Source organism: Lepidothrix coronata, unplaced genomic scaffold (genome assembly GCF_001604755.1).
Source record: "Lepidothrix coronata isolate B3197 unplaced genomic scaffold, Lepidothrix_coronata-1.0 Scaffold138, whole genome shotgun sequence".
Taxonomy (NCBI): Eukaryota; Metazoa; Chordata; class Aves; order Passeriformes; family Pipridae; genus Lepidothrix; species Lepidothrix coronata.
Genome location: NW_016690318.1, coordinates 1,554,995 through 1,571,465, shown reverse-complemented (window position 1 = coordinate 1,571,465; position 16,471 = coordinate 1,554,995). Strand labels below are relative to the sequence as shown.

The following is a 16,471-nucleotide window of genomic DNA, read 5'->3' as shown; positions in this document are numbered from 1 at the left end:
AAAAAAAAAAAAAAAGGAGAGAGGGGGAAGTCCGGGCTTTGCAAACTATTCAATTTTTCTTCGCATCTTTCCCCACCCCCCTTCACAGTACTTAAAAAAAAAACAAAACAACCAAAAACAAAAAAACAAAAACCAACAACCCTATAGCGATCCTAAAAGGCAAAACCCGACCACGGAGTTCCTGGAAGAAGAAACCGGGGTTAAAAAGATTCCTCCTCTCTTCTTCATCATCATCAACCATCATTCATTCACTACCTTGACATTCCCTGGCTTTGATTGACAGCTGGAGTGGCAAAAAGCCATGAGACACGACAGTTTGGTTACATGTGGGTTGCTGACGGGCCGATCGTAACCTTCAGTTTGGGGGCTTGACAATTTTTTTTTTTTTTTTTTTTTTTTTTTTTTTTTTTTTTTTGCGTAGAGAAAGAAAAAAGGAAAAAGAGAGAGAGAAAAAGGAAAGAGAGAAAGAGACAGAAAAAAGAAGAAAACTCAGAAACTCATCGTGGTTCTTGACTGTTTTTTATATATTATTGTTGTTATTGTTGTTGTTGTTATTATTATTATTTACCCATATTGGAGAATAGGAGAAGCCTATAAGTGGGTTGGAAAAAAAAAAGGAATCTTCTTCACTCTAAATCACTTTCTTTGCTGGACTGGGATATTAAATATACGACACATCCAGGAGTTTATTGGAGCGCAGACTGATGGCGCAAAGGGTAGGTTTAAATCTCCAACACTTACCTATATATAAATCCTCTCTTAAGAGGGGCCTGTCCGATTTGCTCTCCTCTGTTGCTGCTGATGATGGCGGCCACTATTAAAAAATAGCAGCAAAAATTATTCACTGGCTTTTTGTGTGTGTGCATGAGTGTCTCTCTGTGTGTGTCTCTGCAATTGTTCCACGCTTTTTTCCTTTCTAGCTTTTCCCCCAGCAGAGCGATTTCCCTGCTTTCTGCCTGCTCAGTAGCACGGGTTTCACAGGGGAAAGCTTGCTGCTGCTCCTGCTGCTGCTGCCGCCGCTACTGCCACTGTCTAGCAAAGACTAAGAAATACATGTGTGTGTCTGCGTATATATGAATGTATATATATGTATACACATATAGCTGCCTTTTTTTTTTTTTTTTTTTTTTTGGTCTCTGGCTTTGACAAGGACAAGGGGAATTGCTACTAAATAATGTTTCTGGTAACTTTCAGATTATTTCCCCCTTTATCTCCTCCCCCTCCCCATGCACCCTACCTTACCTCTCTCCTTCCTAGTGTTCATTTATTTACCTAGTTGCTTTTGATTCTGCTTGTTTATTAATTTTTTTTGTTGTTGTTCTTTCTCTCTAATGCAAAGTAACTCTAGTTTCTCTCCTCCGTTTCCTTCCTTTTCATTCCCGTTTCCTTGTTAGGGGTTCTCCTGCCCGTGCTGAAGAGGACCGTCTACCCACACACACGCAGGCAGGCATACACGCTTTCCCCCTTTACCTTTCCCCGCACCCCCACTCCTTCCTCAGCCTCTCCAGCCCCTGCTCCCGGTCTCAATTGATTTCATTTTGCGCATTTCTCTCTCTGTTGTGGCTGTTCTTGTTTTGTTTTGCTCTGTTTGTGTCTGTCCGGGTGCTTTACTCTCTTCTGACTTTTGTTGTTGTTGTTTGTTTGGTTTGTTTTTTTGTTTTTTTTTTTTTTTTATTCCCCTCTCTCTTCTCCTCTTTCTTTTTCTTTCTCCTCTTCCGGCCCATTTTTTGACAGTACGATGAGCTGCCCCACTACGGCGGGATGGATGGAGTAGGGGTGCCGGCGTCCATGTACGGGGACCCCCACGCCCCCCGGCCGATTCCCCCGGTGCACCACCTCAACCATGGGCCGCCGCTCCACGCCGGACAGCACTACGGCGCCCACGCCCCGCACCCCAATGTCATGCCGGCCAGCATGGGCTCCGCTGTCAACGACGCCCTGAAGCGGGACAAGGATGCGATCTACGGGTAGGTGCCGCTGGGCCGCCCGGGCCCGGCTCCGCAGCGCTGGTGCCCGCGGAGCGGCCAGGGCAGAAGCGGGGCGGGCGAGCGGCAGGGTCTCCCGCGGGGCCGCGGCGGCAGCGGCAGTCGGGCCCCGGAGTGGAGTGGGGCGGGAGGAGCCCCGGAGGGTCCAGCGGGAGGGCGGTGGCCGACCAGCCGCCAGCTCTGGTGGGAGACCTCCGCGGTGGCACTGCCGCGGCTGGCGATCTCGGGACGAGGGCGATCGCAGCCTGACTCTCAGCTGAGGTACCAGCACCCACGAGAAACGGGTGCTGGAAAAACAGACCTCTCGGGGAGAGAAGCTAGGCTTGGGGGAGGTGGTGTTGCCTTGTCCTTCCATTTTTCTTTTTTATTTACTCGGGTATTTTTCCTCCCCCCACCCCCCTTTTCCTTACCCGTGGGGTTTTTTTTGTCTTTCTTGGAAAGGCCACAGTTAGGAGTTAGAGACGGCTCTCACTGCTTTGAATTTTAGTTGGAGAAGTGTTGTTCTGGTGTTCTCCTCCATGCCACAATACCACTCTCCCAACTTTGTAAATAAAGAGCTATTCACAACGCAGAAGATAGTAAGAATGAAAGGGATTCGCTTCTTGCAAACAGCTCTTCCCTGAGATAGAAGACATAAATACATTGGGGGCAATGAAATGAGTTTTCTACTTAAGAAAGAACATGAGGAAAAGAGACACATACCCAGCAAAACTCAAGGCACCAGGGCATTGCTTGGAGGGAATGACACCAATTCCTTTCAATTCCTTTTGGAAAAAATACTAAATGATCCTCAAATGAGATCTAGTAACATCTATGACAGAGTGTGGGGCCTTGATCAGACACCAAAGGGGAAAAGAAGCAAACGCATGATTACTACTTAACACGCAGATAATTTTTTTTTCTGACTACACCAACTATGGGAAAATATTTCACGAAGTGCTCCCTCCCTCCGCCCCCTCCCCTGCTCACTTATCTGGACAGATGGTATTTTACTTGGGTGTGCTTCCTAAGCCAGGAAACTTCACCACATTTTTGCTAGCAGGCCCCTTGAAAAATAAAATTACGTATTAAGGAGTTTGCAGTTTGCCTAGCTGTGCTCTCGTTTTAGGTCATAGCTGGAGGGTAGGGATGGGATCTTCCACGTTTTGCGGTATGTTAAACTGTGGCAAAAATTGTAAGCTTCCCAGCTGAGCTGCTGCTAAGCACATTCGGTGCCTTGTGCATTTGGAGGAGCGGTCACTTTTGTCCTAATCTGTGAGGACTGAACGGGGGATGCGGTTCGGGTATTGCAATTTCAAAAAAACCCCAAACAAACAAAAACCAACAACCCAGCAACCCAACAAAAAACAGTCCACTACAAACCTCATCATTTTTATTTCAAAATGTTGTTCTCTCCTACTCTGCCCAGAGCATTACTGCTAGGCTATAGAGTGTGGCTGTGTCCGTGTGTCCATGTCTGTGTGTCCATGCATTAAAAAAAAAGAATACTTGTTGATTAGAGTTCTTCTTTCCCCCTCTCCCTCCACCCCCTCCCTTCTCTTTGTGTGCCACTGCCCGGTAGGCACCCGTTGTTCCCCCTCTTAGCTCTGGTCTTTGAGAAGTGCGAGTTGGCGACCTGCACGCCCCGGGAGCCCGGCGTGGCCGGCGGGGACGTCTGCTCCTCCGACTCCTTCAACGAGGACATCGCCGTCTTCGCCAAACAGGTTCGGCACCTCTCCGCCCGCCCCCGACCCTCCCCAGCGCTCCCGCCGCCTCCTCAGCTCCTCGACCCACACGGACGGGTGCTGGCAGGGGTAGCACCCCCTCCCCCCCGGCGCCCCCTCTCCGGCGGGGCGGGGGTGCGCGCTGGTGGCCCGGCTGGCCCTAATTCCCCCTCCGCCGGCAGCTCCTCCTCGCTGCCAGGCAGGGACTCCCGGCCCTCGCCCTCCTGCACTAGTGATAGGGAAAGATAGCTGTGGCCGAGTTTTGGAGGCAGAGGGAGCGGGAGGCAGGCAGGAGACCCAAAGGAGAGGGCTCCCGTGTCACCGGCGGCCGGCTCGGCGCCTGGCCGGCAGCTTCTCTCCAAGCGCGGTGACCCAGGGCGATCAGTCGGATTTTGGTAGCAGTCTGTTTTGTCACAGGGGTTTTTCCCCCTTCGAGTGATCCGGTTACAGGGCTAAAAAGAGAAGCTGTAGTTCACGCCGCTTTTCCTTCTTCTTGCAGGTCCGCGCCGAAAAACCACTTTTTTCTTCAAATCCAGAGTTGGACAATTTGGTAAGGCCTGCTTCCCCTTCCACCCCACTGCTCTCTCGTCCTTCCCGACCCCTCTGCCAGCTGCCGGCAAGCGCCCTCCGCCGCCCGGGGCCGGGGCAGATCGGTGCGGCGGGACAGCGGCTGCCGTCCCAGGCACCCGGGCTGCGTGGGCAGGGGAGCGGGGCGCCGGCCGACTGGGGAGTTGCAGTCAAGGGGCTTCAAAGAGCTGCACTCTTTTAAAAAAGAGCCAGGACAAACTCTCGAGCCCTATGCATTGCAAAGCTGCGTTTGAAAGCTATGGGAAGCTAAAGTGAAGGAAATAACTTCTTAAGAAGAGAGAGATGGAGAATTCTAACGTAATTCTTTTGGTAATGTGAATGATTTCAATATTCAAAGTGCCTAAATCCGCCTGTAAAAAAGATGCTAAACTATTCACACACTCACCACCCTTTATCCTGCGGGCCGGGGGGATGGAGGGGAGTGGGGGTGGGAGCGTGTGATTGACTTCTCTGCGGACCCTCAGGGATGAAGGCCGGGGTGCTGAGGAGGGAGCAAGGAGAAGAGGAAAAGGTTTTCTCCAAGATCGCGGTAATAAAGCGCTAATCACCGCTCCTGGAATAAATACGATAAAAATCAAGTGCTTAGGTTAAAGTTGATCAAAATTGTTGAAGCGTGACCAATGAGCTAAAATCCTGGATAATGACTGCGCGCCCTGACAATGCCCTTCTCCCCCTTGCCCACTTGGACTCGCAGCACTGCACAGCCCCCGTGGTCCTGTCTCTCACGTAACCTCTTGCTCAAAACTTTCTTGCAGATGATCCAAGCAATACAAGTACTAAGGTTTCATCTTTTGGAATTAGAAAAGGTAAGAGCCACGGAGATGGGCACGGGGAATGCTGTTCCCTCCCTGTCGTCACCTCCCCCACCCCACCCTTCCCTCCCGACTGGACTGACTTGTAAACATGGCCAGAGGAGAGAGGGGAAACGCAGTGTGACACTATAACCTGTACCATCAGAACATGTGACACCCGACAGGCATGCTCGGCCCAGCCCGGCTTTTTTTTTTTTTTTAATGTGTGTGTGTGTTTGTCTAATTTAAATATTTAATATGTTAAACCCCTTCCATCCTTATTGCCCTTTCCCTCAGTAGATATTCTTTTCCTCACTCAGAAATAATATGTTTAACAAAAAGATATGAAATCATTCTCTCCCCTCTCCAGCTCTGGCAGGCACATTAACCCCAAGCAAGCACTAAATGTTTGGAAGAGGCAGGGGCCCCTGTGCGGTGTGGGCAGGGGGCTGTGTCCTGGGATTAGAACGGTTCTAACCACAACCTCACCGAGTAGCTTCGTTTTACTGCTCCCGACCATTTAGACCTTTGTTTTTAGCCCCGGTTTAAACCAATCCCGTCCCGAGTGACTAGTTGTACCTGTCCGGCTCGTGTATGCTCCGGAGGTACCGTCTGGGTCCAGCTCCCAGTGTTCTGATGTTATCATCAAATCTGATTTTATTCTGCACACCAGTCCAAGCCCACTATCTCTCTCTCTAACTTGTTGCTGCGACAAGTCTCTAGAGAATAATATGTGCCGCAACAATTTCTCTATTGTTTCCTTGCCTTCAACTATTGTCCCCCTTAATTAGAGTTACTTGTGGAGTAGAACAGAGGGTTGTCCTTGCTACCAAAAAAAAAAAAAAAAAAGTTGCAATATGATAGTTTGCCATGATTGATACTATTATTCTTGTTATTCTTTTCAGGTTCATGAATTGTGTGATAACTTCTGCCATCGGTACATTAGTTGTTTGAAAGGAAAAATGCCAATAGACCTTGTTATTGATGAAAGGGATGGCAGCTCCAAATCAGACCACGAAGAACTCTCAGGATCTTCCACAAATTTAGCCGATCATGTAAGTCCTTCTGTTTTCTTTATGGCATTTTTTGAGACTTTAACCTGCTTAGAGGACCTATTCCCAATTTCCTTGCTTTGCTGCTGTTGTTTATTAGTATTATTACTACTTTAACCTCTTGCAAGCTCGGATCCCATCTTCACACTTTCTTCCCTCTTGCTTTGTAAAGTTATAGAAATTCAAAAGGTTCCCTCAGTTTCCATCCGTAAAGCATCGAGTTTGGAATGGTTTGTAAAGTTTCCTGGTCTGGGCTGCTTGGAGAGCTAGCAAATTGTCTGTTTGATGTGGGGATAGGTGCTTTCTCCTCTTCTTTGCCAACTTTGTAATCAATGCATCAATGTAAGGAAACTGAGACAAGAAAGTTAGGGAGAAAGTTTGCTGATTTGCTCCCCCCTCCCCTCTTGTGGGGATGACAAGTGATGAGAATTATTGGCAATACCACACTGCATTAAAAAAAAAAAGGGGGTTAGCACATTAGAGTTTCCAATGCTTTTGCTTTAGAGCAACTTATTGTCAGAATATGGACTTATTGCCAAATGCCTGAAGCATCTTCATAATAAAAGACAGTAACCTTGATGAAGCAATTATTAACAATGTATTACAGAAAGCTGGAGAGATTGATGATTGAGTAACCATAGGTTAGCGGTTGATTTTAACACTTTAGGAGTTCGTGGATTAGTGTAATGTGTGTAGGACTAAATGTTGGTGTGCGTGGTGAGGAGAATGCCTTTGTTTTTCCGGGTTTTGGAGCGGCTCTTGTGATCCTTCAAAAGATGTAGATGCAAAGAGACTTCGGGATGTGAACGGAAAGATTGCAGCTGGTACCGCAGAAAAGGGAAGGAATAGCTCTGGTTAAAAAGAGTGGGTGTGAACTCCAGTTTATTTATAGGAATGCATCCCTGGGGGGTAAAGGGGTTTACACAGTTTTAGATTCAATTGAACTCCTAATCTAAATGATACAGTCTAATATTTTAGTGGTTGAAATATTAATTTAACACCCTGTGTGAAGTTAATCATGCTTTCTGCACAGGCGCCTGCCTTTATTTCCCAGTGTGTTAAGAGGAGTAGCTGCAAGCCCAGGGAGAATGAGCTTTCTAGGAGCTTTTGTTTCCTTTGAAAACATGTTGTTTGTGTGAGTATCTGATAATTACATTAGACCTGGACTGAAGCTGAATTGGGAGATAAAATAATAATAAAGTCTTCTAATGTCCCCCTTCTGGCACGACTTAGTTATGGGAAATATTTTGGGACCCAAGCCTTAGCTTTCATTTTCTCATTTGTATTCAGTAAACATTGCAGGACAAGGTTTGTGCTATGTTTTACATTTCAAATCTATTATTTTGAGAGAAAAAGGTATGCAGAGCTTCCTGAAAGTTTCTCTGCTTATCAGCTATCTCACATGTAGATGTTAAACTCCATGAATCATGACACAATTTCAAAAATATTTGTATCATGGCATTTTACAACCCTAAATTAGTGGGCATAAGTATCCTGGGAGAATACTAGAAAAGAAATTGAAATGAGTGGCAAGTTGAAAGATAGTGATTCATTGTGAAAAATTTAGAGAAACAGAAAAAAACTAACATGTTTCTCCAGTACACTTTCTTTACAAGCCTGTGTTTCAAGTGGAAGTGTAGAAATGGAGCATGCTTATGTTTATATTGAAGAGATTAGATAAACTAGCTTGTTTAGGGTTCTGGCAGATGGCAAATGCTCAAGCCAATTTGCAGTGCTCCATTATAATATTTAAATTCACACACAATGATAGGACAGAGGTGGAGGGGGTTAGCATTTTGATAATTTGGTAACTATTATCATCCCTAAGAAGAATCTGTGGCCCCAAAAACAAACTAAAATAAATATGACAACCCATTTATCTTGCACCCGTTAGGGTTTACCACTTCATTGGGTATTATAATTTAAAGCCTTTTATTTCCTGGAGATTTGAGCTATAACATTTTTACTTTAGCCCCCTGCTATTTGTTTTGAAAGGAAGCAATAATTTGTGCAACCAGAACACCAACTGGGAAATGAAGAGCTGTATCACATAGTTACATTTTATTCATGCGTTTTGGGAAATGTGTCTCCTTATTGGATTTTTTTTTTTTTTGTATATTAGCTTGTTTTCCTGACAAAACTTTAACACTTTTTTATAGCTTAGTCAAACTACCATGTTTTATATTTACACTGTGCAAGGTTCCAGCAGGAAGAAATCCACCTTTATTCACAGAGAAGGAAAACCTTAAAAAAATGGTTAATATAATCATGCAAGTCTATTTAAAAATGAGCTATCATTTCTGAACATCTACCTGGAAATGTAACAGTTCAAGCATGCAAATTTGTCCAATTTGACTCTCCAGGTTTATTTTTTTTCATTTGCCTTGATATGCATATTTAATATACAGCCTCAGGCTAGATCTCATTTGGTGAAAGTTGGTGCAGGGGAGATGATGAGCCACTTCAGAAGGACAGAGACAGCGTGTTGTTTCCTCTGTTTTATGTATTGGCCCGCTATTCTGATCCACGGGTCTTCCCCTCATGGTTTTATTTGCACATGAAATACTAGGAGCATTTCAACTGATTGGCTGTGAATAATGATAGCCCAAAAGAAGTGTAGGTTAATTTGTTGTGTGCCAAGGTTTCTCTTGAGGAGGTGACAGTTTGTGACAGCTGTTTGACACCCCAAAAATCCATACCCCTCTATTCTTGTTAAGTGGTGTAAAGCTACCCTCTGTGTGTTTAACATGAATGTGAGAGGTAGTAGTGGTGACAGTGGCAGTGCTGAACTAGGAACTAAGACAGCTCTCAGCTTTATTGGTTTGCTAGACATGAAAACCTGAAAAAGGGAAAGTAACAGAAACAATTGTAGGATTAACCAATATTTATTACCATATTACCTTATTACCATATTACCTTATTACCATAAGACTTTAAATGAGGTACTCAAATAGTGCATGCTTCCACTTTCAAAATCCACTGCTCTACTATTTATATCACCTAATTGGAAACCAAAACCAAAATCAACAAAGGAATGAACTCTTCGGAGATATCCCTGTGCTGGAAAAAGGAGACAGCTGTAAGTGATTTTGCTGTACATGTTTGGTAATAAGTGTGTTTATCGAATTTTATTTTAGTGTGCTATTAACCGTTATATAATATAGTTAGTGAAAAAGGTCCAGGGACTTCGTAGATCAAACAGAGCAGTGCTGGCCACAAGAAGATGAAACTTTTGTTACTACTCTGCTGTGTTTAGTAAATATAACAGCCCACAACTAGTGTTTGAAATTTTAACACCCTCAGTTTTTTTTATTGCTCTGAGGTATTAGCTGTAGATGGGAAGAAGGTAATTACAGCTACACCCTGGCTGAACCAGATCAGTTTGGGAAGAAAAAAAAAAACGATAAGAAAAGAGGAAAGAAACCTTTGCAGCTGCAGTTCAAGTTGAGTTTCCCAGCATAGACAATTTATTATTGTTTAACATAAACATTCTGGGCCTTATCCTGCATTCTACCTAAATATCTATTCAGCCTAAAATATCTGTTGAGATTGCTGAAAGATCCTTTTTTCTCTTTTCAAGTTATTCAAATCTGAAAAATATAATGCTTGTAAAATTTGAAGATTTTTAAACTTTTTTGAACATATGATAACGTTTTGTACTTTAATTACGTTTCTTTTGTACTTTGCTTCACCTGATGCCACAATTCTTCCTTTAGCACAAAACTATTTGCAATTCTCCCATAGAAATTTATGGCTCCCCTTCCACTGGCTTTCGTGGGAAGCAGATCAGGGCCTCAGTCCTTTTAGTATTTGTTTATGTGTTCTAGTCAATTTGCAACTCAGAGGTAATAATATACAGATCATAATTTATAAAATTTAATTAAAAATGGATAGAAATATCCATACATCTCTTTTATAAAAAAAGACTGTTGACAGATTAGAAATCCAATGTCTTAGCTGCAGAAGAGAAATATTAGTCTGAATATTAAACCTTTCAGCTCTCAAATGAAGAGATACCTCTATTCTGTACTTTTGGACATCCAGACAATTTACATTTCTTTAATATTTCTTCTCAAAGAGTGGTCTGTGCAAATTCCTGACATCTTGCAGATAAGAAAAAATAAAAATAGAGTAATACGTATCTGTTATAGTTATATACTTAAACCTTTAGGTAAGATTTCACTGAGTAACGGAACAGTAATTGGGAGCCTGATGCTACAGTCTCCAGGTACACCATACTTTTATGGACTTCAGTGGGCGTTTTGAGAAACGCAGAATCAGACCCTAAAGGTGCTCTTTCTGTCTGTAGTGTGTCAGAAAGAAAACTAAATAGCCAACTGCAACAATAATAGGGCAAACTTCTTAGGATGTGGCTTAAGACTTCGGACATTGTGGTAGGCCCTGTGCTTTCTGAAGGGGCAAGAGCATCAGAAACTTTCCAAGAGTGGAGATATTGTGCATTTCCTCTTTTTGAAGGGCCAAAGTATGCTTCAGTCAATGGTTGAAGTCTTAAATTTGAGTCTGCAGGTCAAATTTTATTATTGTAATTTTAAACTGTGTTCTCACAAACTGGACCAATAATGTATTGCACGATCTATTTGATGATCGTGCTCCCTCTTTGGTTTGAGTTGTCTATCTGTCTAGATGAAGTGTAACCACACAGAATGACATAGAAGTACAATTAAAAAAACCAAGAAACTTTCGATTTTTTAAGTCTCAGTTCCTTACTAGCAGGGGGATTATATGTACAATTTCAGTCTTAATTAGAAAATACAAAGTACATAGCTTTTCAGAATGCTGCCACATTCTAGGGTGGTCAAAAATTCCTCCTAACACTTTCTTCAATGCAAAATCAAGGGACAAGAATTGAAAATTTTATATATATACACAAATATCCGATAGATTCCAATCCCTTGTGTTTTGTTTAAATTGTGTTATTCTTGTACAAAAAAAAGCAATCATATTGAGTATGTATCTGTAGAATAATATACCTTAGTAATACCAGGAGTAGTCCTTTTTGGAAAACATACATGTTGTGTCAAATTAGAGTTTCTGATGGCTCATTTGCATATTGAAAATTTCTTTACACAGTAAGTTTATTATTAATGCACTCCACATGGTCTCTAAGACACCATCCTGAACTTTTTACTCACAAAATATAGACAGACACAGATGCACACACAGAAACATGTGCATGTATTAGTTACCATGTCCTGCATAGTCTATCATATTTTTGTATACGGTGGTACCTAGACACAGATTTTTGGGGTTATCAGTCATATCAGTCATTCCACTGTGTTTACAGGTGTTACTTGTAAGAACAAGGTGAGCAGGATTTGGCTTGTATTTGGGGATAATAATGCCATCCTTGTCAAGTAGTTCAGTTCAGTTTTGCATTTGCAAAATTAGTTTACCAGACCTTTGAGTCCAACCACCTTTATGAAGAATAAGTTCTATAGCCATTGTAGTTTCTTTTATGAAAGTACTTTGTGTTTTATTTATTCCTTCAAGATAATGATTTTGTCCATTTCATCTGATAAAATTATATCGGGGCCTGATCCTGTCACAGTTGTATACTTAAAACTTCAGTTAATGTCTGTGAGCCAAATCCTGCTCAGCTTACTCACATGGGTATCACCTGGCCTGGTTGATTTTACTTCCCAGTTATAAATAAGAAGCAGATTCCTTATGGTTAATTGAGTCTTTAATATCCCCATAAAAAGCAGTATGAGATCAAAATCAACTCTAGCAGGATTACATATACTCACAAAAAACTAGCCAGACTTCACCCAGTGGAAATCTTGGGCATACAGAGTAAGAATTGTGATTTATCAGAAGATATCAGAGTAAGAATTGTGATTTATCAGAAGATATCAAATTTCTCTGTTACAACATCTCTGTTCAAGAAATCCTGTAGCAGTTAAAAATTCTTGCGGTTTCCAAAAGATTTTCAACATCAACAAAAGAGTAATGTGTCAGATAGGCTTTGTATGCCAGGAGTCTCTTGTCCTTTCTGTTGCTCTTTTCTAGATTTAGCAAAATTCAATGGTGGTGCTAAATCTTTTTTTTTTTTAACTTTCAAGGGAAAAAACACTGGTAAAATTGTGTTTTCTAGGGAAGGCTGTGTGTGTAAATGAGAAACAGTGGATAGCAGTGGAGTGATCTCCTGTGGCCCTGCTAGTACAAGCTTTCCCCATATTGTCTCCTGCTTTTATATTAATTACAACTTGCATTATCAGCTGGGAGTGTGTAGCCCAGCAAATAGAAAATACTTTCCCTGGAGACATAGCTTCTTGTATCTATTTTCCATCTCCTTCTATTGTGCTCTACTCGGTATTCACTGCTTTTCTCCTAGTAACACTGCTCTTTAACACAATTAGGTAAGAGCAAGAGGAGTACCATATTTGACTCCCAATTATTAAAACTACTGGGAATAGATACAAGTGCGCTGTTCACTTGCTGTGGTATCTGGCATTAGTTTAGGTCATATGTGTGTGAAATCTTTATAGTATCCACACATATACAAAATAGGCAATTGCATTTTGGCAGACATCATCCACACTCTTCAATGTGTTTCTGCAAAGTATATTACTAAACTTGCAAGAAGAAACAAGAAGCCATGCTAGCAGTTTGTGTAATTTATCTAAAGTTATATGTTAGATTTATTTTTTCCTTTTTCCCCCCCCCCCCAGTGTGATGACTTAATATAAATTTCATTGAAACTAACAGAAAAATTGCAACTAACATCAGCAGGCTTTAGGCCAGGATCTCTTTAGGTACCCAAACTGTACTGATAAAGTGTTTCCAGTGAAGCAAGTTTTAGATGTGTCATTTGGTCCCGGTTTTGTTTTTTTTTTTTGTGAAGACACGCATAAAGCAACTACTTACGATTAGTCATTTGGCCAAGAATTTTTTCATGAGGGATGCAAGGTTGGAAACAGTCTAGGGGAGAAAAAGAGAAGTTCGCTGGCATGTAACAATGATCTCAGTCCAAAGCAAAAGAATTCTGCCTTTTTATGAGTGTGTAAACTCCACCCCTAGAATTATTTGTGATTTTTTATAATATTAAAGCCTAGCTATTTCCCTCCCTTTCAAATTCCTCCAATATTCTACTGTCACATCTAGTAAATATCTTATATTTTCTGTCCTTCAACAAAATTCTGCCAAATTGCTTCCTCAAGAAAACTGTGTCACAAGAAATACATTTAATTCCCAATCAATACAGTCAGTCTTTCTAAAACAGGATCTAAAAACTGAGGTCAAGAACAGCTCGGCCTGGTAGAGACAGCAAGTGTTTTCAGCTGTGTGGGAAGCCTCCTTCAGTTATGGTTTTGAAACAGAAAGTCTGATCTAGCTTTTGAAATATTGCATGATAGGTTTTGATGACATTTGCCTTAAAACATAGCTGAACTGTTATCAGTCAATTATTGTAATTTTCATATCTGTGATAAGGAGCTCCAACAGCAGTTAATGTAAGAAAGCCTGCAGTACACAAAATTAGCATAACTCACGGTGTTCCCTGAAAAGTTTAGCCTAGGTGAACATGTTGCAATTATTACCTTTTCTAAAAAAAGGTTCCAGCATGATGCTGTTGGAGGGCTAAACTCATGCTATGCTATTGTTTCTTTCCTTTTTCATGTATTTCTTCTAGCTCTTTATCTGATTACCATCCGGCAAACAGCTGACGCTAAGAGGCTGCAGAGGGCTGAAGAGCTCCTGTCTGCTGTTTGCCTTCAGCTTGAAGCTATTTGAGTGGCTTCCTAACTCAGAGATAAAAAGAGAAGCTCATAGGCAGAACTGTGTTTTAATCCAAGCTGTAAAGAAACTTGCTCAGTTTTTGCATTTTATTTCCATCTGAACTTTTTGCTAACCTTATTTTCAACTTTTTTGTTCTTTCTAATAACATCTGGGCTGCTTCAGCTTTCAAGATTTCTCATCTTTCTGTGTTTCTCTCCACCTGACTCTGTAAAATGATGGTAAAATGTGGTAGTTGGTTTGTTTGTTTGTTTTGTTTTGTTTGTTTTTTTCTTTTTTTTTTTCATGAAATTGTGGGGGATTACAGTATTAATAGTGATTTCTGAGACTTAATACGATAACCTTGAAGAATATAAAATCTTATTGTTTGGTGGCTTTTTTTCATGTTGTAATTTCATGTGTAATTTCTGTGTGAGGAAAAGTAGATCAGTCTTCTAGGTTTTAGAGGAGGTGGTAATTTTGTGCCATAAATGCTGTTGTGCTGACAGGTTATGCAAATTTCAAACCCTGACCTGTCTTCTGATTTTACTCCTATCTTCCTGCCATGGAACCATGTACGTGGGTGTGTGTCTGTCTTTGTAAGGTGAAGGTGATTTGGATCCTTCTTACCCTTTGGTCACATGAGACTTTTCTGGGAACCTTTTGAAGTTATGGGCTCTTTCCTTTGTCTCTGCTGTGATCCGGGTCAGACCCGTCAGATTAATGTTACTGGGTATTGTAGCAAGCCGTTATTTGGCAGTTCTATTCTGCATTGCTATAGAGCATGTGGTACTAATCAGTGCTAGGAGATTACTTTGAGATGTTTCAGTATAGATTCTGGGACTTGGTCCCAATCACACTTACACTGTATTTTACAATGGGTAAATCAGTTGATTTTGTTGAACTTACTCCTACTACGCATTGGGGTAGATGAGGTCAGGATCAGTCCTGCTTAAAAAATTTATTCAAACCCGTCATCTGCTGTCTTCAGGTTCTCCTCATGCTTTAATAGTAGGATATTATTTCACAATGCAGATTTAAAGCACAATCAAACCTAAGAAGCTTTCTTTTTTTTATTTTTTTTGAGGGGGGACTTATTGTTTGTTTCATTGTTGAATTATTATAACGCGCTCGATTAAAGTTGTCGCATACAGGTGACAAGTAACACAGATCTTGCCCCTAGTCTGATCTGTTTCATGTGTTCTTGCTCCCCTTCTCTGCCAGAGGAAATTCCATCTCTTGCCTGCCTTCATGTGGTGCTGATAAAGCTCTTCCTGTACAGTAGAATTCCTGTTTTCCTTTAAGCAACAGCAGGGTATTGGGAATGATCAGGAAAGGGGAGGAGGACAGGAGGAGAATACACTCAACAAAGTAGCACTAAACTGTAACATTAACTTTTCCTCACTTATCCTTTTAAATAGCAGTTCCTCTCTCCGAGAAAGACAATACCCAATAAATTAGATAGTGTACTTGAATTATGTGACTAAAGTACAGTAGTTGAGGTCTTACTTAGCCAAGTTTTGCAAACTTTGTATGTCTGTCTTCTGTGTTCCCTTTTGTAGTGTTTTATGCATGGTAATGTAGAAAGAATTACATAAAAATCACTATACATGTTATTTTATATAATCACCTGGTGGTTATTTTTGACAATTCTTGTAAGCGAACTGTTAGAAAGATAATTCTAGAAAGTCTTTTGAAATGTGTCATATCAAGGTGGTGATGGGGGGTGGGGGATGAGGAAACATCTTTCCCAGTATATAACGTCTTTCAGGGAAAGCTTGCTTTTTCCCCTCACAACTTTGAATCTGTTGAAAGTTTTTCCAGTGTTTAAATGTGTGACAGAGAGGGTAGGGAGTGAGGACATACTCCTCTCCCATGCATGTTTTCTTGTACTTCTTGAAACAGTTTCCCTCCTCTTCTCCCCTCACTGCTCTAGTCAGTCTATAAAAACAAAGTGTAAGAAGACAGTTTGCATAGCAACAATTTTGATCCTAATGAGAATAGCTAGTATCATAAACTGTGCAGGTTGATGCTCTCTCCTCCCACTACCCTGTAGAGCTCATTAAGAAACTTAATTTTTTTTCACTCCTGATATATTCTTCTGCAGTACTACTCAAACAATTAAATCCAGACAACTCTTTGGAAAGCTTAAAAAAGAAAAAAAAAAATCTGTCCTGTGCTTAAACAAGTAAATCTTTGTATCTCCTCTGCTTGTCTTTGCTGAAGAATTATTACACTGTGCAAACAGTATTGGTGTTTGGCACATTTGACAAATGCTAATGTGTATACTTCCCCCCCCCCCCTTCTCCTGGTTTTCTTTCTATTCTTCATTTGCTGTTGGAATGGGAACCGTGGAAAAAATTCCTTGGCACTCTGACACCAGAATCCTTCATCTTGGAGAGACCATGATGATGCAACCTCAACGCACTCAGCAGGCACACCAGGGCCCTCCAGCGGGGGCCACGCTTCCCAGAGTGGAGACAACAGCAGCGAGCAAGGTAAAAGGTCAAACTTTTTCCCTCCGCAAAGTAGGCATGACTAAAATAACTCCAGTTTTTTTCATTATATCAGTACATCTGCCTTAGAGTAAACATGGAGTGGCAGACTTGCAGTATAAT

General features: G+C 41.6%; 1 protein-coding gene across 1 annotated transcript in view; it reads left to right on the top strand.

Annotated features, from left to right (window-relative positions):
* Positions 1-421: 421 nt before the first annotated feature.
* Positions 422-16,471, top strand: part of MEIS2 (Meis homeobox 2) — a 109,904-nt gene continuing 93,854 nt past the window's right edge. Inside the window, exons 1-7 of the mRNA XM_017827367.1 lie at positions 422-716; positions 1,735-1,967; positions 3,547-3,688; positions 4,188-4,238; positions 5,032-5,082; positions 5,973-6,122; positions 16,237-16,351. Of these exons, the coding sequence (XP_017682856.1) occupies positions 705-716; positions 1,735-1,967; positions 3,547-3,688; positions 4,188-4,238; positions 5,032-5,082; positions 5,973-6,122; positions 16,237-16,351 (754 nt within the window). The 5' untranslated portion in view covers positions 422-704. The remainder of the gene's footprint in view (positions 717-1,734; positions 1,968-3,546; positions 3,689-4,187; positions 4,239-5,031; positions 5,083-5,972; positions 6,123-16,236; positions 16,352-16,471) is intronic.